Source organism: Struthio camelus, chromosome 7 (genome assembly GCF_040807025.1).
Source record: "Struthio camelus isolate bStrCam1 chromosome 7, bStrCam1.hap1, whole genome shotgun sequence".
Classification (NCBI taxonomy): Eukaryota; Metazoa; Chordata; class Aves; order Struthioniformes; family Struthionidae; genus Struthio; species Struthio camelus.
This window is the reverse complement of record NC_090948.1, coordinates 15,318,357-15,343,995: the sequence shown is the minus strand read 5'-3', so window position 1 is coordinate 15,343,995 and position 25,639 is coordinate 15,318,357. Positions and strand designations below refer to the sequence as shown.

The window sequence follows — 25,639 nt, the reverse complement described above, 5'->3', positions numbered from 1 at the left end:
ATTTTGAGCAATAAGATGATAGTGGATTTACTTTTAACAAAACTCTCTGGTCCTTTAGTTGCCCATGACGGCAACTGAGAAATTATTTATCGCATTTGGATCTGAAGCTGTGTACACATATGGGCTCCATAGGCTCTTGTTGAGGTTGTTCCTGATGGCTGCTCTAGCTGGGGGAAGCTGAGGCAGAAAGCGAAAGCTACCTACCTGCCTATGGGGCCGTATGGGAGCTCTGTGTAAGGGCATTGCCCACAGTTGTCTCCTTCTACTGTTTATTACACATCACTTAGGTCTTTCCTGCCTTTATCAGAAGATCTGTTAGTGCCACAGAGCTGCGGGCTTGCTAAATCTCACTATACCAACACTTAAAATGGATGATTAAGGAAAGATTAATGTCATAGATATATTGTGGTTACAGACTGTTGCTAGAAAACCAGTGAAGTGTAGAAATTATTTATATATTTTCCATGCACGCTTGCTCTCTCCATTTAATTTGTGTTTTGCCCTCAAAGCCCGGGTGCTAATATAGACAGTCCAGATTTCCTTACCTGGACGTTTACCCTGTTCAGATCCTTTTGGAATATGTGTCTTATGTCCTTAGCAGCAGAGGCAGTTAAAGCTCATCTCTCTCAGCTAGACAAAAGGAACAACAAATACCAGTGGTCTGGTAAAGTCTTTGAATAAAGCTGTAGCTAATTTCTATTTCAAATACTTGGAGGAATCGTTATTTTACTCACAGGCCACTTTTAAAGTTGGGCACATGCTGTGTTGTGCTCTTTTATGGTGTATAAAGAAGTCTTTACGCTCCTCTGGATTTTCCTTTAGCCTTTTCCTCCTTGACTGCTTCTATACTTGCAGGGTATATTTTTGCAGTTACTTATACAGCAGTTATAACCAGGCTGTCCCTGAGGGGGAGCCTATCTGTGAACGCGTGTTCCTCTCACCTCTGCCACCAGTGCTGGTGCTTGTTCCCCTGCCTGATGGTTTTTGACAAACCTCTGGATCTGGATGAAAATTAACTTACAAAGACCCGATAAATGTAATTTTCAGATGGATCAGCTCTCTGGACTAGCTGATCATGTGACATCACGAGCATTGGAGGACAAGACTTTGGGATCAAAAGGCAGCCTTATAGAGGCAATTGGCTTAAACTCATCTGACCCCACAGCCTTGGCTTTCGCGCTAGCAAAGTGAAGAATTCATGAAAGTCGGGAATATGAAAACTTGATACTTGTCACTTGATACTTGAGGGTAGTGTCAGCCTGGGTGGCAAATGAACACCCTGCAAAGTGTTATTTTCATAATGAAGGTAGATCTGAAAATTGATGCTACCCACCAAAACATTCATTGACGTTTGAGACTAGGGGAGACAAGTTTCAATACTCTTAAGACTTTGGGTTTATAAAAATCAGAGATTATGGCAAAGCCAGACAAGCTTTTCTAGCCACCTTTTCCATTGTGGAAAATGCAAAATATCAGAAACCCATCCTTAACTAATTCCTTATCAGTTCATATTAAGACAAAAAGTTGCCTAAAAGTGGCGCAGTTGGTACAGACTTTCTGATAGCTGGTCTCACCACATTAAGTACTCTTGATTAGCCTTAACAGTTTTAACAGTACAGTTAAGTGCTGTTGATTAGAACCGAGTGCTGTGGATGCTAAAATGGGGAGAGCGTTCTGCAATCCAAAATATTTTGATGATCCTAAAGTCTTGGTCAGGACTGGACCCCAATGGGAAGACTGTGTAAATGGTTTGGTGGATGAGAGTCACGCATGCTTTCCATAGTATTACTACCCTTCAGCTCCTTCCCGGACCCTTTTCCATAAATCTGTCCCATTGCTCGCAGATGCGTCTGCTACTTCCTAGGACTCCGCTCCCTAGTAAAGGGCGATTCTTTTTGTGCAAAATGTACAATTACATCAACTAGCACAGCCTTACAGTAGGAAATTCAGAAGCGGAGGAAAAGACTGTAAACTGGTCGTTTTGATCAAAGCTGTAACGGTGAGTTGCTATAATACTGTTCTTTGAGGAAGACTTTTTTTTTTTTTTTATTTTGCCTGCTTGTATAGATCGGAGTACTCTTTCCACGTGCTAAATGAATGAGAATGGTGATCCTCGGGAACTAGCATCTGAATGAAAATGAGCTACTCTGCTCAGTTATGGAAGTAGATCCTGAGGGAGTTATGCTTTCTGACTTGAAAGCAAATATACTAATATCAGCGCAAACACCAGGAGTCAGTTACAGGATTTTGTTTTGTCCATGTGATGTTTTTTGTGCCACAGTTCTTTCTTGAATATCATTATATTGAATGAATGTAATTGGACTAAAGTGTTATAGAGGAACAGCAACGATGATAACACCTCGATCTTCCGTCTTTTTACCAAGTCACTTTTTTTGTTGTTTGTTTAATGCTATCCATTGAGCAGAAAAAAAGAGTTGGAAGTCTTGCAAGGAATGTAAAGAAGTAGAAACGTACAGTGAGAGACTTTCAGTACAATATGAATGTTGATCCTTTAAAATCACAAATCATCTTTCTAATAATTCACTGCAGAATAAGGTCTCTTCAAGATAAGACTCAGCAGTGCTGTGGAGTTGGTATTTAAAGTATGTCCATCTGCATCTAAACGAGTAGCTCCAAGACAATCAGATTATGCAGTAGTTACTTTGGTGAGAATATCGCCTAAGTGGAATGGAAACTTCATTTTGAGTCTAATATTAGACCCTGCTTTGGAAAATTCCTTTTAAATGATCACAAGCTGGGAATAGCAAAAGAATTTAACTTTCGACAGACAGCATTCACCAAGAATTTGTTTTTAACTGCTTATGTTGGGTCCCTGGGAAAGCAGATGTGAAAATCTTACCAAAGTGAATTGACTTGACCTGATGCAATGTTTATATCAGTAGTTGATAAGTTTTCCTCCCTAGTCTAATTTGTTCAGGATATTTTCATTCTTTGAGCATGACCAAGGCTGGGTTGGAATACTTTGAATGCTTGCTGGTCTAATAATCTGAATCTTAAAGCATGCAGACATTGTTGCCTATAAAGGGGTTTAAACAAAGTTGCGCTATTTTGGTTATCTTCTACAGATGGGGACAAGTATCAGTTTTTGAAACTAACACAGAAGAATGTGAGACAGTATTGTTTAACTCCTAATGTTTCACAAAGCACGGTGAAATCTGCTGTATTTATGCTTCAAAATGCTACTTGCATTTGGTGAACTCTGTGAATGCAGAGATCAATGTGTCTCTTTATGCAGCTTTACAAAGAACTGACTTTCAGTGGCAGCTATGGAAACTGGCTACCACCATGACAAGATGGATTCAAAGGGTCATGATATTCTCATTATTCCTGTTGCAGAAAGGACTTTCGGGAGTTATAAAATACACTGTGAACGATGTGCAGCTTAGGGACCTTTAGAGCCACTAGTACCTCTCATCATAGCTTTTCTCTTTGTTAAGCAGACACTGTCTCTTTGAATATTTTAATTGATTAATTCCTAAACAAGCCCCCTTCTATACAGAGTGTGCCTAAATAAATTATTTTTGCAGTAGGGAGGAGGAAAAGAGCAACTCATGGAGCAAGTTGACCTCTTTTCCCCTCACTCTATCCTGTCCGCATGCTTCTGAGGTTCAGCCATCGATGCTGCTGTTTCCATGTTTGAGAAGAACATGGACAGGAGCTCCCTGCAAAGGAGGAGCCAAACCTGACCACCTCATGCTAACGCATGAGGCAAGAAGAGAAACAAGCATCAACAAAAATAATATAATTAATTTGATGCCAGGGTGACAGTTTCCCTGAAGAAGAAATTACAAAGAGAACATCAGTGTTTTTCACTGTTCTCTTTTAGTGTTAGGTAGATTTATGTGATCCAGGAATGAGATTCTCAGATGGAAATCAGATTACGCTTTTAAGCGCTGTAAAACTTTGCCTCTTGTCTTGTATGAGGCCTGAAATCAACTTCTCTATCTTTTGATTTATACCTGCATGTCCATAATTCTGCTATAATTTCTGATCTTTTAGGAATTTCTAAAATGTCTGAATTGCTAATCTGTCTCCTTGCAGGCAAGTCTCACCTGGCTATAGTACAGAGAGTAAACAATGAAGGAGAAGGGGATCCTTTTTATGAAGTCCTGGGAATTGTCACTTTAGAAGATGTGATTGAAGAGATCATCAAGTCTGAAATTCTGGATGAAACAGACCTATACAGTGAGTAGAAAGATTTGCACTTTGTTTATGTATTCGAGAGAGAAGATCCAACCAGCAGCATCTGGGTCTAACAGCTTTGTTTTGAGAGATGCAAGATGCTGATTTAAAATCTAAAGGGTTGAATGACCTACAAATCCCTTAGATGGTCATAGTAACTTATGTTTTTAAAGCATGGGCGCCTCACCCCATTATGCGATGTTAATATAGAAACAAGGCAGCTTGCTTTATTTGACCCTTCCACCTAGAAGATTTACGCTTGCAACGTTCTGGTCTATTTTTGCTAGCTGTTCTCCACCACAGCATTTTGTTACAGTGCTCAGGACCTCCCACGTTTTCCCCTCTCCTCTTTCCACCTCAAGGGCCTGTAGTGTGTGTACTGTGCTTTAGTAAGAAGACAGGCAGATAACCAGGCCTCCAGGAAGGGGAATGGAGTCTGTGTAGAGCCTATCTCTGTCACTCACTCAGAGCCTGAGGAGGGAAAGGCTTCTTCAAGGCTGCAAATCAGTGTCCTAAATGACTCCTCCTTTTACCACTCTGTACGACTCCTTTCTTCCTTAATGTTAACACACATTGAGGAAGACGATGTTACAGGTAGAACGTTATTTGGGACTTGGGAGATCTGGACTCTTTTCTTTGCGACTTTAGAGGTTCTCTCATCTTTGACCGGTTACCTAAGGTGTCTTTGCTACTGTTCCCATTGGCACAATCTGGCATGTGCACGTTGGACTTCCTTTCCATCATTCTCTACGCCTCTTTTCTATCCGTTGTTCTCTTGCAGGCAGGTGCTATTTCTTACTATATGTTTGTGAAGTACATAGCAGAAGGATATCTCCAGGTTCTGTTGTCATACAGAAAATCATTAAAAATGTCTTTAATGCTGTTCAGATGTTCTTTGCTCTCTCTTTCTTTTCCTGTGGAAGGGATCTGACTATTTCTGCAAAAGCTATTCCATACGAACATGAGCATCTTCTGTCTGCCCTTTAACCTGAATGGATTCTTTCTACCCTGGGGCAGACATACTTCTACCACTTTTCTTAATAGACTGTTATTCCCTGAACTACTTTCAGTAGCTGATCGGTATTTTGCCGATGTTTGTGTGACCAAAGTCTCGCGTAAAACCAGTTGTGTTTTATACTACACTAAATAGTCTAATTACTATCCAAATTGCAGAACTCCAATTGGTATCAATGTTTCTGTTTGTTCAGACTCTCACAAATGAGTTGTTAGGTGAATCAGTTATGACCTAATGCTTTTACAGGGTGAATTCACACTTTCTTTTATAATCTGAAACGATCTTATCTGTCTTGTCACCTCTGAGTGACATCCATGTTCTTACAAGTGAAAATAATCTGTGTATGCTTTTCACTGCTGGTTGTCTTTGTTTATTAAAAGAAACCGCATGGATCATGCTATTGTTGGTCCTGCAGGAAAAAGAGGTTAGACTATTAATAGCATGTTAGAGGGCAAGGAAACGAGAACTTAATTTTACTATCTGAAGACTTCCTAGATTAACAAAGTAGAGCTGGTAAGCATGAGTTCATTTGAAACTGTCCTTCCTGGGAAAGTTTTATTACCAAAAATCCATGGGTCAAGAGTAGGAGGGGAACTTAACTTCCTGTGCTGCCTGGATGATGCAGGAAATTTTGAGGGGGCTGGCTCCTGCTATGTACCATTAAGATGACCTTCTAGTCTCCTTATAAAGTACTAGAATTCATCCCACTGTTCAAATCGAAGGAAACTATGGAGGTAGTGAGGAGAAGAGAAACGCACATAGAAGCTGAGAAGATCACAAAATGTGGCGTGTTTTGCATTTGAGCAGCTTGGGATGCTGTAACTGTTTCAAATTGGTACAGTGATAGGAACGCATTTTTGCATTACTGAAAGTAGCTTCTGGTCCACAATATGCTAAGCTGCTGCTTTTTGGTGGTGGTGTGTGTCAGTGCTAGTAACCCCACGGAGCATTTGAGTTCTCTGATACTGTCCATTGTAAGACCATGCTAGCTTGCTTACAACTTTGTCGAATTGGAAAGTTTTGGGCTGATTTGCCCTGTGCTAGATGTTCACTTAAAAGTAGACCTTGGGACAAATTTTGGCAGCCTTATTATACTTTTGTTCTGAAGTTTTAAAAAATTTTTATTGTAGTTTGATGGAAACTTGAAATCTGATGAAATGGCTACGTTGGTATTAGAGATGTGCCTTTCCGTCATTTCCGTGAAAATCTATTTGAATGCTTACGGTGGAAGCAATTGTAACTTTGCAGTTTTCACAAGAAGGGGCCTGCTGAAGTTCTGCAGCTAAATTCCTCAAGAGTTGTGTAGCTGAGAGACGTGCAGTATTTCAGACTGCTCTAGTCTGCTACGCCTTATGGCTTATAGGGTGAGAAGTATGGCTTGTTGGTGAGAAGTTGAGAGCAAGAGAAGTTGGTTAATATCTCTGACATCTGAGCATCTTGTTGGGCAAAGTGCTTCTGAGCATGTGGCTCCATGTTGGGGATGCAGATGGCACGGAGAGAAAAGGTTTCTGTTGTGACACAAGCAGGCTCTGACAAGATTTCAGTCAGCGTCAGGAAGATTTGTCCGTGTGTTTGGCTCTGAGTATTGGAAAGTCAGTGCATTTTTTTTCATGGCAAGCTCAAGGCACTGCAGGAGTCTGTCCCTGCACTCTCAGGTCCCTAGCAGTGGCAGGAGAGCACTTCTCAACCTTCTTGGAGGCCCAGGAGGGGAAGTGCAAGTCTTGTGTTGGTCTTGGTGGTGACCACGGACTCTGTTTCACAGACGTGGAGTCACCACCCTGGCTCAAGTTTGATTGGCAGCTTGTTTTAATTAGCAGTTTCTAATTGAAATTGAGTTTAATTGTCCTCTCTTTTAGTGCACCTTGGATGCTGCTGTCATGCGCACACGCCCCCCCTTCAGGGAGGTTTTGTCCCCCACAAATCCTGGCCTTATCTACAAACAAAATATCAAAACACAGCCCCTGTGCACGTGGTCCATATATTTCAGGTAAACAGCCTGGTGCTAAGCACCAGCTGTGTACCTCTCCCTGCATTTTTACATCCTTACCTGCACTGTGTTCAGTCGTCTATCACAGCTAATGCAAGCCTTGGCAAGCAGATGTTGTAGGATTGCGCTGTGCCAGTCCATGGGGCACACGAGTTGTTACAGAGCTGCAGTACTGCAGCTGCAATAGCTTTGGACGAATAATTTTTTAGCCTTGACCAGTCGCTTCCCTCAGGGGAAGACCACGTCTTACCCTAACATTCCTTATCTCCAAACAGCTGTCAAAACAGGTATGTTAAAAATATATGTGCTAGTAAACGTTATGCAACTTCTCCCATTCAAATGACAGAGCTACAGAAATACAAATTGCTTGCCCTAGTAAGTATTTTCACTGGTCATCCAGTGAAAACATAGAAAAGGCTGTGCAGCGCTGATTTGTCTGGCAAGACCTACAGGTACTGGTGGAGGGTGTACAGCAGGGGAGCAGAGCTTTCTCTAGTTGGAGTCTAATGTTTAGACATACTAAGATTGTCACTGTGCTTTAGAAAGCGATGTCTTTACACCATTGGCAGTTACAATTGTGGACCTGCTAAAGTTTTGCCTTCTAGCACTGGTAGGCTGCAGGATCTGCATGCTTCCAGAAAGCCATTTTAGGCTGCTTTAGAGCTTAAGGTTTAGTCAGGCTGAATTTCTGTCAGTTACCAAAACATATGTGATACATGGGGCAACCTGTTTTTTCCAGCTAGAAACAAAAGGAAAGCTAGCATAAGTAGCTTAGTTAGTTCTTAAACTTTTCATTTAACATGAAACAAATCCACAGGCTTAAAAAGAACTGTGCCGTGTATGGGGCATAGGTAGTCAACCTGAGTGGGGCATAGGTAGTCAACCTGAGTGCTGGCATCATTTGGAGAAACGATGAAGGAGCCGTGGGGTATTTTCTGAGCAGAGGTAGAGAGCAAGCCTCTCACGTGCACCTCTGACCGCCTAGGCCAGGTGGTGTGGTACTGAGTATGGGTGCAGGGTCAATGAATCTAGTCCACTGGGGATTGTACTTCCTTTTCTTGGAGCGTCTGATGAAAGCAAATCCCAAGCAATAGCTAGTCCATCCTTTGTTTTTATACAGTCCTGATGTGCCAGAGTGAACTATACTTCCATTGGATGAGATATTTTTGTCCTTATTCTCTCGTCTGGAGTGCACTGAAGGTGTCTGCCTTGTTAATACAAGTTGTAAAGAGAAGAGGACAGAAATAGAACAAGAACCTTCCCAGAGCGTTGTCCAGGCACATTTGCTTGTGTACCTCAGCCTGTTTTCCAGCCTGACTGAAGGGCACTCTGAGGTCAGAGCTCCTCTCTTGGACCCCTCCTCTTGAGATCTCTCCTCAGCCCACGAGCAGACAGTCAGAATTGTTGCCTTTAATTTTCAGGAAAAGACTAAATATATCCAGAACCTACTGAAGAGAACTACAGTTCTTGTTGGCATCTCACCAAAGGTTACACTGAGGGCATCCTTCATGCTGCTGCATTGCATGTTGGTCACATTGCAGAACCCAACAGCATCACAGTCAGTGCTCTGCAAACAGAGATGTCTCAAGTGTGTCAGGATGACTTAAATGCCAAAGTCTCCATCTCACTTACCTTAGAAAAAATAGATAGAAAACAACTGGTACAGATTCAATTACTTTTGTCACCATCCTTGGTTCCTGCATCTTATAAGAAGCTAGGAAGTTGGCTAAATAGCAAGGAACAATTAAGACTATTCCTTACAAAGCTAAGCCAAGGTAAAGGCTTTAAGTCGTATGGCTCTGCTCGCCCTGCATAACATTCTTCTTGGGGGAATGTTTTTGGATAAGCTGCCAAGGGAACAGTAGGAGGAACTGAAATCTTCCATCATTTGTTTAAGATACCTGTGTGTCCTACCTTGATGACTCTGATGCAGGCAAAAAGATTTCAGGTGTTCTTCCAAGGTCTGGTGCTGCTCCTGTATGCAGGTACCAGAAGTGCGGTGTGAAGTCTGCAGTGGTACAGCTCATTCACAGGAGAAGTACCAAAGTCCATGATTGCCCCGCTGAAGAGACTCTTTCCCGTCCGAGGGCCAAAGCCCGTACGTCTGGTGGTTCTGCATCCTTGAAGAGAACAATGACAGAGCTCCTTGTGAGCTGGCGTCTCAGCCGCAGCATACTTTATAAAACAGCATTCTCTTGAGTTTTCCAGAAAAAGCACCCATTCTTCTCTTCTTACTCCCCACTAACTTAATATAAGACGTAGGACCTAACAAGAGCTTCTGGGGGACTTTTCTTCACTTTTCTGTTATTTTGGGACCCATCTTTCCTTTTCCTGCAAGTATAGTTAAGGGCTGTGTCAGCCTTACCTATCGCTAAGTCAGCATTTTCAGTCTGTAACTATCCCTTTGGGTAGTTTCTAATCCCTCTGTTGGAAGAGAAATTCAAGTCCCTGATGCAGTCCAAGCCCTGGGTGAAGTACTGCTAGGGTAAGAGGCTTCTGGTTCCAAACAAGAAAAAGGGCATGGGTTGTCATCCTTCTTCTCTCTGTGCTTGGGGACAAGTCTCTCTCTTTGCCGGACTTGCACTTCTCACAAAATGACCTTCAGATAGCTAGAATAGGTATGTTGCTACCACTCCAGTCCTGCTGTTGGGTCTGTGGTGGTCCGATAGTGGAGGCTTGCCATCTCTGCATACACAGCCCAAAATTTAGTAGCAGCCAAAATTTAGTCCCACATCCTCAGCTTCACCTACAGCTTTTTGTATGTTTACCTCAACAGGTAACATCAGTAAGTCACAACTGGCTCTGGTCCCTCAAACGTCCAGGCATTTTAAGCCAGTGACTAGACCTATAATACACAAATACCTGTTGTGTTTTCAAAATCTTTTCTCGCTAAGGCCCTAGAGTTTGAGCCGTGCCTGAGGTCTGAGGAGCTTGCTGTAATTGCCTCGAGGCACCTAAAGCTCCTGCACTATACGGTGTAGATGTGACAGCATTATAGTGCTTACAAGCAGTGCCACCTTATGTGCTGCATCAACAGAGAAGGAGCAAGCCCCTGCTATAGCAGAGACTTACTCTCCCAGGAACTGATGTGTGCCATACCCCAACACACCTAGAGCTCTCTACGTGCCTGGTTTCCAGGACGTTTCGGCAGATTGGCTCAGCAGGTGGATAATGACAGCTGGATCGTTTGTGCCTCTGCAGCTCCATTTTTGCGTGCTATGTTTCACAAATGGGGATTCCCCATTAGGGAACTTGTTTTAAGACATAGATGAAATAAGTGGCAAGTATTTTGCCGAATAGGGGGTGAGAGTCCAGGATCACTGGCAGGCATGTTCCTGCATCTTTACTCATGAAAGTACTCTGTACTTCATTCTGGCTTGGTGCCTGTAAAATGGCCACAGTCTGTGCAGCTTTTCAATTTTTTCTGAAGCTTGGCTCCATCCAGGACAAAAGAACCTGTGTACTTTAGACAGTGAGAGTTGCTTAGACTGGACATGCAGATTTTGCCAAGCTGTGAAGAGCTAGTGAAGCCGTGGTACGTTGTAAGAAATAAATGAACGTATCTTCCCCCACCCTACAGACATATGCAGACATTATGGCTAATATGCAGAGCCTGGACTGCCATTAGATGTTTGCAAGCAGATATTTCCTCCCATTGACGTGATAGAGACTATGGGTGCCAAGATCTGCAAAACGGGCTCACGGCAAGATGAGTCCGCAGCACAGGTCACTGGTTATTTCTCTTTTATAACGTGCGTCAATGAGCAGGGTTTTGCATGTGCTGCAGCGGGGTCTGTCTGCACAGTTTGTTCTGGGCTGTCCTGGCTGACTACGTCCAGCACGGTCCATGTCAGACCCTATTCTAACAGAACTCGCTTCCTTCCTTTCTTTTCCCACCCTCCCTTCCCCAGCTGATAACAAGACGAAAAAGAAAGTAGCCCATCGGGACAGGAAGCAGGACTTCTCTGCCTTCAAACAGACAGACAGCGAGATGAAGGTTAAAATATCACCACAGCTCCTCCTGGCAATGCACCGTTTCCTGGCAACAGGCAAGTGTGGCTTATCTGTTTTGTGATCGTGCCAGAGCCTCGAAGGCAGTTTGTCAGCAAAGGCCAGCGAGGTGGGTGGGACAGTGTAGGCGGGAAGGGAGGCTGGGTTGTGGGGTGACAAATAATGCCACTTTTGTGTTTTTCTTTTTAAATTCTCTCCTCTCCTGTGTTCAGTGTCGGCATGAACCCTCTGAGACATTTACCAGGGGTGGACCAGTAACTTTAAATTGGTCTGAAAGGTAAGGATGAATGCCAAGTGCCGCACTGCATGTCTAGAGTCCGTCAGATTAACGACTAGCAAGTACACCCCATTAGGAAGAGCTCAGGGAACAAACCAAAGAGGACTCGATACCACTGGCCAGCTGACTGTAATTCCACTCAGGCGTCTCATCCAGAAAGAAATGCTGGACTTTTTTGCAGGAAAGCATAAACCTGTTCCGTGAGACTTTTTTGACTTGAAATGAAAAACTCTGCTGACACGTTTAATACAGACTGCACAGGTGGTTGGACTGTAATTTAAAAAATGGATTTCTTGCTGGCTTGCATGACCTCCACTGATGGCTTCAGGTTTCAGAGGACAGTTGTCTGCATCCCAGATCACCTTGATGCTTAGCCCGTGGGTGGGCAGTCTGGCAGAGGGGCCAGGGCTTGAATGGTTTCTTGCAGCTGACACTGCCTTTCGTCGTAGAATTGGTCCCTTCACCTCAGAGATAAGACCTGTTAATGGGAGAGCTTGTGGAAACCATACCTTCCTATTGCTCATACTGTCTCTCTTTGATACGTAAAGACTTTTCAGATGTGGGCCTTTCAGATGGGCATCTTCACTGCTGTGTTCAACACAAGTTCATGGGTTGCAAATGATAAAGCTGTTTTCTCGAGCTTGCCAGCTCAAGTTGGAAATTAGTACTTCCCCTCCTCTAAGATGCAGTGACTATCAGCCTAGATGCACCTAGTCCGTCTTCATGCTTTGTTTTGCCTCTGTGACTTAAAAGACACATGTACGTGATGGGTTATCACATCTCAGCTGAAGGGCAGTAATTCCTTAAAAAGCTCAGACTCCTGCTGCTTATGTGCATGTGAGCATGTCCTTGGTGAAAGGAAGCAGTTCAAAAGGAAAACTCGGATTTAACAGCAAGCAAAACTTTGTTCATGTTGTGCAAGACTTCATGGAGTTCCCTAAACACCTCCTCAACAGATATGGTCTTACAGTACTGCCTCTCGACTTGTTTTGTGAATGAAAGAATTGTGTAGTTTAAATCCAGAGCTGACTATGAAGCCACTACTAAATGAGTTGAATGCTACAATTTTGTTTTCTCCATTCTAAATTAAGAATAGTATCTCTAGCAGATGAAAGGTCCAATTCTGAAATGAGGTATTAGGAAAACTTATCAATTTGCATGTTTAAATGTTGACATCACTGGGCTAACTCTCCCACACAAAGATGAGCTTTTTCACTTCAGACAGCTCCTGTTGGGAGCACTGATTACTGCAGGGCAAGCGGATAGGGGATGTGTTCTGTGTGTCAGGTATTAATCCCACATGGTTTGAATTGACCTGCACTGTCTCTCACTTTGAGTCACTCTTTCCATATGAGCAATGGCAGCTCTGAATGGTGTCTTTGATTTATGCAGAGGGTCTATCTATATAGAGCAACTTTCTAGGCCCCAAATGGTGATTCTTTTTGAAACAAGTGCAATACATAATGTGAACACCCTTTAGAGAAGAAAAAACAAATTCAAAGGTTCCCTGTGCCCCAATTGTAACGCTCTTCCATTTACTACTCTCCAAGTGAGCCTATACAGCTGTGACTCTCTGAACTCTCAAGCGGGCAAGACTGCCTTTTTTTTTTTTTTTTTTTCTTCCCCTTTTCAGATGAAGAAATAATTCTTGGTTGTTTTCAAAAGTACTTCCGTAATTAAGGTTGAGGTGTTCCTGTTTTTTTTTCCCCATGCAAATCTAAGAGTCTCAAAAGACAGGAAGTCTGCAATTCCATAATGGATCTGTCTGCATCTGTGTGTCTTTTATAAGCAAATGCTTGTTGATGAGTATGGCTAACTTCTTGCCAGGCGTCTGAAGTGTAATGCCAAGTTGTATCTTGTATTTTAGAAGTAGAAGCCTTTGGTCCATCCCAGATGTCAGAGAAGATCCTTCTCAGGCTGCTAAAACATCCCAACGTCATCCAGGAGCTGAAATATGATGAGAAGAACAAGAAAGCCCCAGAATACTACCTCTACCAGCGAAACAAGCCTGTCGACTACTTTGTTCTCATTTTACAGGTCAGACATGTGATTATGTAGATCCATGCAACATCATCTCCTGACATCTCCCTCTCTATACTTACTCTAGCTGTTGAGGTTTGTCTTCTTGCAAAACTGGGAATAGAGCTGTGGCTCCTGGGAACTGTTCCTTCCTCCTTCATGATCTTGCTAACCTTGAACAGCTCATTCAGCTGTAGATTAAACTTTCAGTTTAATCTACTGTGAAGGGTTGACAACACTTCCCACTTCCAGTCATCTCTTGAAAGTCATTTATGCTCTAGGTATTACTAGGATAGGCCACGCAAAGAAATCTCAGTGTACAGCTGGCATTGCTTGGAAAACATGCGTACACAAAATGTAACGGCCTGCACAGGAGTCTGGCTGGGTTGCTTTTGCATTTGCTAACGCATTTTTTCCTTTTGCAAAAGGAGGCACGGGGAGTTGTGACGGTTTGGCAAGGTCTTATTTTTCTGTGCAATTGTGCAGTTTGCGCCTTTGGTATTGTGGGGAGTGCAGGTTTCTGTGAGGGCGGTGCGCCCTCTACTGAACCGCTGCCACCTCCTTCCACAGCCCCTGCACTTCCCTGGGCACCCTGCCATCCACACGCTGGTCCCGGCCTGAGCTCATTGCCGTTGGGTGATTTTTAGATTGCAGCCCTAGGTGGTGTGGAAGGACTGTTTTCTATTTGTTCACTACAGGAACGCTTTCAGAGCTGTTCATGTCCCAAGTTTAGTTACTCAGCAGGAATGTTTGAATGGCTAGGTTGAGCTTTACACAAAAACTTAATTTCCTTCAAGCACCTTTTGTGCAGGAATAGTCCTTTAAGAGGAATATTGCTGGACAGATTTTATAGTTCTAACCTGGATAAACTGAAATGAGTTTTGATTTGAGAGAAAACAAAAATAGCTGAAGTTGTAACGCAGTACTTGAAATCTCCCTTAACATGACCTTAAAAATTAAAAAAAAAGAAAAATGGAGGAAGCTTTTTTGTTTTTAAATGCCCTCAGTGATAAATAATGAAGAAAGCACCAAAATATGACAGTGTGCATTCAGTGTACAACTTGTTTAAAAGGATTGTTTTTTGAAGTGTTCCAGGAGCCGGTGGTAGCTCTTTGACTGCCCTTCCTTTTGTACTGGATTTTTGCAGCCTGAAATACTCTGGAGGCAAGATAATACTCCTGAATGAAGCAATGCTGCAAAGATATAAATGAAGGGCATGTATGATACAAAAGAACAGTCAGTAATGAATTAATATGTGATTAGCAAAACTAATGTGCTAGTTCTGTAATGCATTTGGAAAAGTGAGTCTTGCAGTAGGCACATACTGTAAAAATGGTAACAAGTTTGGTTCTGCAAGATCCAAAGGGGATAAAAACTCTGCTTTTGTTGCTTAAACAGTCTGCTTTGGGGATTTAGTCTGTCACCTGGAGACGCCAGAATATCTTCACAGTAAAAGCAAGCCAGAACACAAGTAAATAGGTCTTCTGTGCATGAAATATACCAATTTAATCTTTGTACTGTTACTGTTTTAGCTGAAACATCACCTGTTTGCAAAAGCTTACTCTTAGCCACTGAGTAGTTCTTATGTAGCAGTTTGAGGTTTGGTTTTGTTATTGTGTTTTTTCAAAATTCATATTAGTGGAGAACAGTAAATGAATGAAATAAACAGTGGAAAAACAGAGACCATGGACACGTAAAACAGGGTAGAGCACATCTAATGGTATGCGTGGGGCATTCTGCTATCAGCTCTTCAGCTGCCAAGGCAGTGCCACCCGTACCCAGTCTTTATATGGCCATAGCCAGGGAGCCTGGAAGTTTTCTGTGCTGATGGAGTAATAGTCCTGGAACTGAGGGTCTGTTCTGCGGCTAATTACTCATTTGTAAGTGTTTAGCTACTAACTTCAGAGTGAGTGTTCGTGAAGATCAAAGCTTACATGTGTATGTATTTTGAAGACCTGATCCTGACTGGCGAATACTGAGGATAAGTAGGTTGAGAGCCCTGTCTACAACCAGTCTTTGATGACTAGATAGTATCTTTTGGAAGGCTTATAATGAACAAATAAGCTACTTATTTGTGTTGTGGAGTGAAATTGGATTAAGTGAAGTGATTGCTTGTGATATCAGAAAAGTGGATTTGTGAGCTAGACGCTCTATTCCTGTTAGATAGCTTTGGTGAGCTTTTTCTCTTCTGGGACAGTCGGACAAACTAGCTTGGTTTCAAGTCTCTTCCAGGTTGATTTCATTTTCAGATTTTTCTGCCCCAGTGCAGTGCTGTGAAGTCAAAGGCATGGTTAGTTATTTAAAATAGCTTTTAATACAACAAATGCATAGAAAGAGAATTCACCTTTTGGACTCATTTTGACCTGACTCTGTCCATTTGGAGGTCAGTCTACTCAGTACACATGGGACTGGCAGCCTGTCTCTGCTTTCCAGCCTAGCCAGAGGGAAAGCATTGCAGGTGGTTATGTGATTTGCCTAAAATCCCAACCTTTCTGTCCTTCACCCTGAGTGTTGCATGCAGTTTCTTTCTGCAGTAGTGTACTGCAACACTCAGTGCAGTACCAGTAAGGATGGAAATAAAAGCCAGGTCCCACTAAGAAGCCAATTATTTTTGTCTATTGGTATACCAAAGTAACTGGGATGTTTACAGCTACATTTGATAAAGTAGTTTATGTTCTAGATTCCTTTGTATGATATTATACGATGTTAAATACTTGCCTCAGCCCACATCCGGAATGGCTGCGTTTGCGTGGTAGTGTGGTTTTGTATAGCTTGAGAAGCACTGGAAGGTCCTTCTAGACAAGACTCTGCAAAAGAGCAGGATCAGCTCCAGGCCATGGCATCTGTAAAACTGCTAGAAAGCAGCAAAACCAAAATAGCCCTGAGCCTGCTACTTCAGGAACAAGGGCTTTGTTTCTGTGGGAGTCTCATTGGTGAAAGCAGACAAGCTCCTCACTCGTTGTCTCCCGTTGCTGTTTCTGGTGTTTGTGTTAAAGCGGCCTTCATGTGAACGTGCGCCATGGCTTGGAGTGCTAGGTGTCTCCAGACGTGGAAGCTTGCTGTGATACTGGGAGGAATATTTGTTCCCTGGCTTGAGGGAAAGCAGCCTGGCAGCATACGGAGCGGGGCAATAGTGCCATGCAGAGCTGCTGTGGTGACCCCGCTCCTCTGCAGGGACTAGCACCAGCCGTGGGCAACCCAAAGCTAGAATAGCTCAGGGAACAGGAGTTTTGCACTCTCCCTTTTCAGGCACCATTACAAACTGCAGGGACCATGACGCTACCAGGCAAAGCTAGCTTTCAGGGCTCAAGTCTGGTCTCGTGCCTCTATGGTCCCATTTAATTGCAGCTCTCTCTCCTTTTCCTTAACAGGGGAAAGTGGAAGTGGAGGCTGGGAAAGAGGGGATGAAGTTTGAAGCTGGTGCTTTTTCCTACTATGGGGTGATGGCCCTGACAGCATCGCCAGGTATGTTCTCTGACCTTCTGCCTCTGGATCGCCCTTGCGCACAAGCCTACCTGCTGGGGTGAGTGCAGCGGGAGGAGGCCGCGCAGGGCTTACCCCGCGGCATGTCGCGGGGCCGACGTAAGCAATTCCTCCTTGCTAGCGAAACAGCCTGCCTGGCATCGCATCCGTGGCAGGGGCTGAGGCTGGTGGCAGTGCTACCTCTGAAACCTGAGCAGCTCTCACAAGTTTGCCAGCTCGTGAGCTCCAAGCGGATGTGAACGCTGGCCTTAGTGAGTGATTTGGTGTGGGATGACAGCTTTGGGGTTTTTTTTTTCCTCATAGCAGCATACTAGGGATTGAATTAATAGGAATAAGTAATTAGTTGCAGGGGGACATCTAGTGGTATGAAATACAAACAACCCGTTAGTTTGACTACAGTTTGTTTTACCATTGTTTCTAAAGCCATCTTGAGAAAACGAGAGCAACAGCGCAAGGAAAAGAGATCACTCCTGCCAGTTTGTGCAAAAATGTAACTGAGAAGTCAGCAAGGGGGGAGAGTTTGTGGCTAAGTCTGAGATGTGAGCAAATTCCCAGGGCACAAACAGTAGTGTCACAAGCCACCATCCCACAGATACGTGTTGGAGGATTGCTTTATAATCAGCAAAGAATACACTTCAGTACTCTCCTTAACTGTTCCTTTACAGCTGTGTCACCTCAAGCTGCGGTTTTGCCCTATCCCACAAGCTGAGAGGTGCTGGGCTAACGGTGCTTTAACAGCCTTCCTCCAGGAAAGCTCCATGTGCTGCAGGCAGTGGTGCTAGTGATCTGGTGGGTGACACAGCTGGCCAGCGTGGTCTCTCTGCCCTCACTGTGATGCCTAGTCATGTATTTTGGAGCTGGCAGCGTTGCCTTTTAGATCTCCAAGATCTTGATCTTGATCAGGAACCCAGAGTCCCGTTCGGGAGACCGGGGCGTCAGTGCTGTCATTGGCAGTCTGCTCACCTGAAGTCCCGTGTTCGGCTTCTGGGAGCAAGTTTCTCATGCCAAAATCTGTTTCTCCTGTGTCAGAGGCACAACAGCTCTTTTGTTCCACTTGGGAGGCAGCTTGTTTTTCCGGGAGGTTCAGGAGCACTCTCTTTATGTATGTGTACATATTTAAATATACTTTTGTGAATGGCTTGTGGTACCTTTGGAATAAGAATTATTTTGTAAATAAGTTATGAATATAGCTTTATTAGAGTAAACTCTACAAGCAAAAGCAGTCCTCTCTGATGGCTGAGGTCTAGCTCATCAGCTCTGTGCTGCCCTTTTACTGTTCTGCTGGATCTCTGTTAGGAGCTCCTGTCTAAAGACAAGACTAATTGTTTCAGGAGTACATGCGCTTCAGTTAGGTTAGTCTTGGTTACGCCTTTTGAGGTTTGACAGGTTTGGAAGTGTGCAGACCACTGGAAGGATTTTACCTGTGCAATAGCAGTGGTACCTGGGATGAACGCGTGTGTGTGTACAAGTGTATCATACCCTCGCTTTTCCCTCAGCTTTGAAGCCCAGCTTTTGCTCAGCAGGCCAGTTGCAGAGCTGGGTTGAACATGACTGCTCCTGCCTGACCTATTCTTGGAAATCGTTTATAGCTGCTTTTTTTTTTTTTTTTTGCGAGCACTATTCATTTTGAATGTTTCAGTGTTTTTTTTTCCCCTCATGTTGCTAACCATCCCTGCAGCCCTGCCAGTTGCTCCCAGTCCTGTGAGGTCCCTTTGCATGTCTCTGCCCTGAAACCTGTCTTGGATTTTGTCATGTCAGGTGTAAGCATAGGCATTATTTTAGATTAATCTCTGCTAACCCTGGATTTGTTTCCCTACAATCAGTTGTTTTTTGCAAGTAGCAAGCCATTTTGCTGGCTTTTCCCCCCCGATTTCAGAGAGTTTGTTTTATGATGTCTTACAGCATCCTGAAATTTCTGTTAGGATGAGCTCATAAAAAATGAAGTAAGTCTTGTTGTTCTGGGTTAGACCGACATGAAAGCTCAGTTAAAGTGTAAACCTTTGCAGAACAAGAGAAAACTCCTGTTCTTCCCTGTTTCCTAATTAGACTCTGTGTGCCTGCTCTCCCCACTGGGTTATGAAGTCAGTAACAGGAGATTAAAGCATGTTTTGGGGAGAGAGAAAAAAAAAAAAAAGAAATTAGTGAAGCCTTTTTTTAAACTGCAGCTGGGGAGGGATTTACAGTAATAATTAGCAGTCCTGTAACCCTTCTGAACAAGGATGAGCTTGGAAAATCACAACCTCACTTGATGGCCTACTGAAAACTTGATGAACTATAAAGTCTGCCTTGGTTTTGTTTCTATCTCTGTTTTACTCCTATTAGGAACTGCACCCATAAAAGCCTTCTGACTTGTTTTAACTCTTTGCCTTCCAGGCTGGAGTGGGCACCACTGCTCCTTTCAACTATTTTTAAAAGGAGTATACCTTGATAAACGGTTCTGTGCTGGATGACCATTCAAATTAGCGAGTGAAAATTGTTCGCTTCACTGTGTAATTCTGCAGGCTTGGTTTCTTTTTATTTATTTCTAAAATTGTTTGATTGTCTTTTTGTTTGGTTGGTTTTTAACCCTTTACTTTTCCACAGTTGATTTGCACTTTTGATTTTAGTTCTTCAGTGTGTGAATTGGCTCCTTCCCCTGTCAAGCGTGGATAGCTGCCGCCTTTCTGGTCGTGATCTCATCCTTTTTCTCTCCCTCTTCTAGTTCCCTTGTCCCTGTCTCGTACCTTTGTTGTCAGCAGAACAGAGTTGTTAGCAGCAGGTTCTCCAGGTAAATCCGCATGCTTCTATTTTCACCGTTCTTGTGACTGCCCTGATGCCATAAAAAGTCAGTCGCAGTCTGTATTTATCTGACCCCTTTGCTCGTTAGGGAGAAGTCCAGCACAGAATTATACCTCGCAGGTAGGTATCCTGAACTTTTATTTATGACTAACTAGTAGCAACGTGACAGAGTCGTCAAAAGGGAGAGAACTAAAAATATGTTTAAGAGAATATATATGGTAATGTGCACTTGTTATTGGTTCGCACACGTACACTGGTGAAATATTAGGAGGGGAGATTTTAATATCCTCCCCCAAGCTGAGATTAAAAAGTTAAATGCATGTAGCAAAAGAGAGTATCTGCTGCTAAACAGCTGTGAAAGAGGAACTTGTTTAATAAAAGAGTTTTTATATTCAAACAGGTGATAAAGTCTACCACTTGTATGCAGTCTGATCATTTCAAATGCTCAAAAGCTTTGAATTTCCTTTCAAGGAGGTTAATGCTGTGGACCTGCACAGTGGTTTACAGAGGGGTCAGATTTGCAATGGAATATGCAAGAAGGTGTAGGAGCTCCTGGGGTGGGGGGGGAGTTGGTTCCATTTTTTGCTCAAGACATTTTCTGTTGAATAATTGAGTTGACTGACATAGAAAGCCCCTTTATGGGGGTAATGCCAAGGAGAGAACAAATTGGACCAAAACGAGCTCCAAGGTGTGGTTGAATGGTTGGAAATTGGGTCAAGAACTGAGCTTTGCAGACACTGTGCATGCACAGTGTAGTTGAGAAGAATGGAAACCACACAAGAAAGTATACAGGAACAGCAGAATCCTAAAATAGTTTGGGCCCCACTGAACGTATTTCTTCCTTTTGAAGTTTTCATTTTCAGATGAATGTGTCTTCCTGGACCTAAAAACAAAAAAGATAATTATATGCATATTGAAGTGAAACAACTCCTAAACGTTAGTACATACTGTACATTTCATAAACTTTCACCATCTGCTCCCTATATTTTTTCTTCTCTTCCTTTTTCAGTTTTGAAAATGTATTTCACCATCAGTCCTTAAACTGGTCTCATGCGCATTCCAACCAAACTACAGGTTGTTGCTCTGCAGGGGATTTTTTTCATGTCCTGTTAAAGTTTCCTGCTGCTAAACTTGAAAGACGGGGGAGAAATTTAATCTTTCTTTAATTAAAAAGTATCTGATGGCTTTCTTTTAAACTCAGCGGCTTTGATTATCTTTTTTAGCCTGGTTCTTTCATTTTGCCAGGTCCTTTTCTTTTCTTTTCCATTCTACAGAGGAAGTGTACACCTTGCACGTGCAAATTGTTCCCAGTATAAATGCCAAGCATATTTTCCTAGCTTTTTGTTTTTTTCCCCAACCAAAAAAAAAAATCAATTATGGACAATAATAATGGGGAGAATATCTTATTTGAAAGAAACAGATATAGTAACCCTGGTCACCATGGCAATGGATGCAGTAGGTGAACGTCAGCTTGCATGTGGTACGATGAAACTTGGACCTTGTGCTGGATCCTTCTGAAAAGGACCCTGTTGCTTTACCTAAAATACATGACGTGGTTGTCTTGATGGTTGCCTTGTGGTTTCTGCTCTTTATCCCGTGTATAGGAAGTTGAGGAAGATGGGGAAACCCGGGTAGAAAAGATCTGTCCGGATCTGAGCTGGCCTGCTAGGGGACTGGCAGGGCGCTGTTCTGCCAATGTGGACCTGCCTGGTACTGCTCCTGCCTCCTGCTCTTTCTGTATCTTCCCTTCTTCATTAACGTTCTTCCTCTCCCTCCCTGACTCGTACATGGGTCCAGAAGCAATGTCCTTTCCCTCAGATTTTCTGTAGTCGTGCTCTTTTGTTCTGTCCTTTTGTTCCATCTGTCCCTTGCTTTTTTTAAGAAGCTTTGTCATGTTGCTCTCTGTCCTCCTTTGTTTTTATCAGTAATGTACTGTAAGACCCCGGGTGAAGAGAGAGTGCAGATCCAAGTCAGGCAAATGTAAAGCTGTTTCAGATGGAAATCTATCCCAAATAGCAGTGATGCTTGTCACGCAGAGCCATATTTTGTGTATGCAGGTGGAAAGACAGCACAAATTCATTCCGTCTTCACACTTATTTGTTCTCCGGTGAGAATTACCGCATCTCTAGTTGTGACCACGTTTCAAGCCCAAGTTTCAAACGCAGGTAGAAGTTTAGTTCCTGGCAGCAGCTATTGCAGCGTACTGTGGCTTTCCAGGTGGCTAGTTGGTATCAAGGGGCACCACTGCAGAGCTCCCAGTGCTTACGTCTAAGCCTGTACTTGGTGTTACCAGAGGGACCTGCACTAATTCCTCGTAGTGCAGAAATGCCAGAAAATTTGCCAGGTTGTCAGAGCCTGTATTTTTCCACTCCTTTCCCCCTCCCGCCCCCGCCCCGAAATTGAAGGAAGGAAGACATCAGATGCACTTTTTAAGTGGGAAATAAAAAGTTGGGCAATTCTGTTGTGCACCTGGAAGTATCTAAATGTTAAGTTTATGAAAGGCTGGACATAGAACAGGCTGTGTCCCTTTGGCAAGGAGCAATTATGTTTATAGTGATTAAGTGACGAAGGTAGGGTTGAATTTTGGGAGTCTTTTTTTCTTTTTTTTCTTTTCTTTTTTTTTTTTTTTTAAGACCTAAGTTTCTATATTGAAAAGTCATCAAAAAAGAAGTTGAAAAGCTTACAAGGATACTGTTGCTGACTTGCTCAAAGAGGCTTCGTATCTAAAGGTTATACGAAAATGATCTTTCAGTGCAGAATGTGGATCACACAGTGAGTAGTATAGCTTGTGTCAAGTTTCAGTATGAGCTGGATGGATGAAATTTAACTGCAGTAATATCTAATAATTCACCAGTCCCAAAGACAGCTCTTCGATTGGTATGCACTGTATGTGCATCCAGAGAGAAGCTCATCTGCAGAAAGGCTTGGGGTCTCTTTTAGGATGCATTTCTGCCTGCCCTCCTGACTTTCTGGGTCACTGCATGGGCAGAAGCTAGACATACAAAATGTTTGTGGCTTGCTGAAAGCACGTTTACCGTAGAAAAACTGTGGCCGGTCACTGCTCTGGATAGCTGCAAGATTTCAGTTGGTAAGTGAAACCCTGTGGTGCTTACAGGCCATCGACGGAAAATGATGTCTCTGCTTTTACTCCTTAATTGTCCATATCTTTCCTGGACACACGTTTTTCTCTGTAGCATGGGCTATTTTCCCTGTTTTGCTGGCTGGCATGTACCGCATGGAGCTTGCTCGCCTTCATTGAGTTTTTCATCCTTCAAGTTTCAAGGACTGACAGGTACTAGAGGAAGCATTGAAATAATTATCATGTGGACTGTGCAAGGGACACTTTGGTCCATTGAGGACTCTATCACTCACCGTTCTTACACTTTTGAAAAAGTATCTGGTCTAATCCGGAAAACAAGATAGTAGATATAGGTACCAGATGGAATAAAATGTATAATGGGGATAAAGGTTAGCTGGGACTGACTCTGTGACTGAAAGGTCTGGTGCTGGTGGCACGATTATAAATCGTTAAGAAAAATGAATCTATTGAGCGTGATCTGACGATCAAGAGCTCAAGAGCCTTGGGAAGTTACTTTTCTCTGACAATTACCAGGCAGCAGCTGAACCACTGTGACCAACTGTGCATAGTGCCTCTTCTGTTGTAGTACAAACAAAAGCCAGGTTTGTTGAAACCGTACTCAGTGATGTCAGCTACCGGCTCTGGATTCAAAATGTACTTTTCTCAGGGTAATTTGGTTGTTGAGCCTACATGTCTTGTTATAAGTAGATTAAGCATTTACAGATCTTCTGTGTTGCATCATGATTTATTACGTCCCTTTGAAACTGATGACTTTAAATGTTTTCTACTTAATTTAAGAATTCTCTCCCTCTTGCCTGTTTCTCAGCTGAAAACAAGTCTCCACCTCGGCCCTGTGGCTTGAATCACTCAGACTCTTTAAACCGAAGTGATCGCATCGATGCAGTGACACCAACGTTAGGGAGCAGCAACAACCAACTGAATGCATCTTTTCTGCAAGTATATGTCCCGGACTACTCAGTGAAAGCACTCACAGACATTCAGTTTGTCAAGGTAGGAAAAGAGCTGGCAAGGCCCTGCTGAAAAGCTGGGCTTAAAGGGAGGCGGAAGGGAGGTTCCTGTAGCACTGTGAGCAGATAGGATTATGAAAGCGGCAGCCCATTTTAAAATCGCTTTAAATTCCTTTGCCAAATATCTGCTCTCCGTTGGTTTCTGTCTTCCCTGTTCCTCTCCTTTAGGACTGTAAGTAGGTTGGTCATATAAGTTCCTGGATTCCCGGTCCTCCAAGGAAAATTTATAGAAAATGCGCTTTCTGTGCTTTTAGTCGTGAGAGATGTATCCTTGTGAAGTCTTTGGAGTCATCCAAAATGGAAACCTTTCATTAGCGGACAGTGTCATTTCCTAAAGGACGAGATGTTTTGCGTTGGATGCAGTTTTTATTCACTTTTGATTTTGATTTCAGTTTGGGGTTCTTGATCTTACTTTCCGACTTGTCCTCCTTCTTCTGCTTGGAGAAATCTTGGACATTTATCTTTATCTTAACTTCACATGTTAGGCTCGTGTCTCATAATACCAGTGAGTTGCTGCATGAATACAGCTCTGTCCCCTGGCATGGTGCATCCCACACTGAAATGTGTGTGAGTCCTGTGGGATGAGGAAAGCTAGCTGAGCTGAGGGACAGCTAATGCTGGCAGCGATTCCAGCCCCGCTGGGAGTCCAGGGAAGCTGATGTCCCATGGCCAGAGATTGACCTTGATGCCTCTCTTAAGGAAAGTGCAGGTGCACGTTTTCTTTGTATGCAACTCAAATGATCTGGGCACTCAGCTTCTGTCAAAGTTAATTCAATATTAGAAATATATGGAATAGAGAAGAAATCCTGAGATACCAAATGGATTGTTGCATATCTACAGGCAGCCACATTTTAAAAGGAGAGTACAGTCTTGCATTACAAATTTGACAGAGTGTACTCATCGATGATTCAAGTCTTCGAGGTTTAGACCAGTGCATATTTATTACTGGACAAGCTGATCTAGAGCTGAACTACTATTACCAAGTCTCACTACAGATTTGAATGGCCCGTCTGCTGTACAGAGCGGCTGCTCATCTTGTGCTAGTTTGTGTGGAGTCCTTCCAACTCTCGCTGTGTTCATACGGAGGCTAATGAATGCTAAACTGTGTCTGGTGTCTCTACAATCAGACTTGAACACCTTTTTTTGTGTCACCTTGCTTCATGCATAGGATAGAGTAGTCAACATGAGTGTTTTCATTGTGCCACACGGGCGTTTATTCAATTAATACCTTTTAAGCCAGGGCTGTGATCTGCTTGTGCATGTTTGGATTTTGCCTTGGAAGCTGTGACTTGGTCCATCTGATTCTCTCCATTTTCATTCCTTCTGCTGTGTTGCTACTGAAGCTTATGGTTTTCTAAAGGACTCACTTAAGCTCTTCCATCTTCCTGCATGCTGAGGTGACCTTCTAGCATGTGGGGCTGCCAGTGCATGTACATCCTGTTGCCTGTCCTGGCTGCAAAGGCTAACCCAGAGGAGTGTACACTGCTGGTTCGGGAAGAATTCCCCCGTCTACCCCTGTATTCAGCAATAGGGGACTATGGGCTTCCTTGCCTCTGACGCAACGCGGGCAGTATTGACAGGCTGCGTGCTCTATGCCAGCTCCTGTTACGATTCTTCTGCTGAGTGCAGCTGGCTCTCAGAGAGACCAGTTGAAGACTTTACAGGTAGCTAATTTGGTCTTGTCTCTGTAGAGATCCTAGTCTTTATTAGAATCAAATGCCTTATGTATGAGGATAAGGCTCTAGGTCCTGCTGCATTT

At 43.2% G+C, this 25,639-nt stretch overlaps 1 protein-coding gene across 1 annotated transcript in view; it reads left to right on the top strand.

Annotated features, from left to right (window-relative positions):
- Positions 1–25,639, top strand: part of CNNM2 (cyclin and CBS domain divalent metal cation transport mediator 2) — a 132,569-nt gene that overhangs the window by 101,725 nt on the left and 5,205 nt on the right. The window contains exons 2-7 of the mRNA XM_009665589.2: positions 4,063–4,206; positions 11,117–11,254; positions 13,361–13,530; positions 16,884–16,977; positions 19,697–19,762; positions 23,679–23,863. Coding sequence (XP_009663884.2) covers positions 4,063–4,206; positions 11,117–11,254; positions 13,361–13,530; positions 16,884–16,977; positions 19,697–19,762; positions 23,679–23,863 — 797 coding nt within the window. The remainder of the gene's footprint in view (positions 1–4,062; positions 4,207–11,116; positions 11,255–13,360; positions 13,531–16,883; positions 16,978–19,696; positions 19,763–23,678; positions 23,864–25,639) is intronic.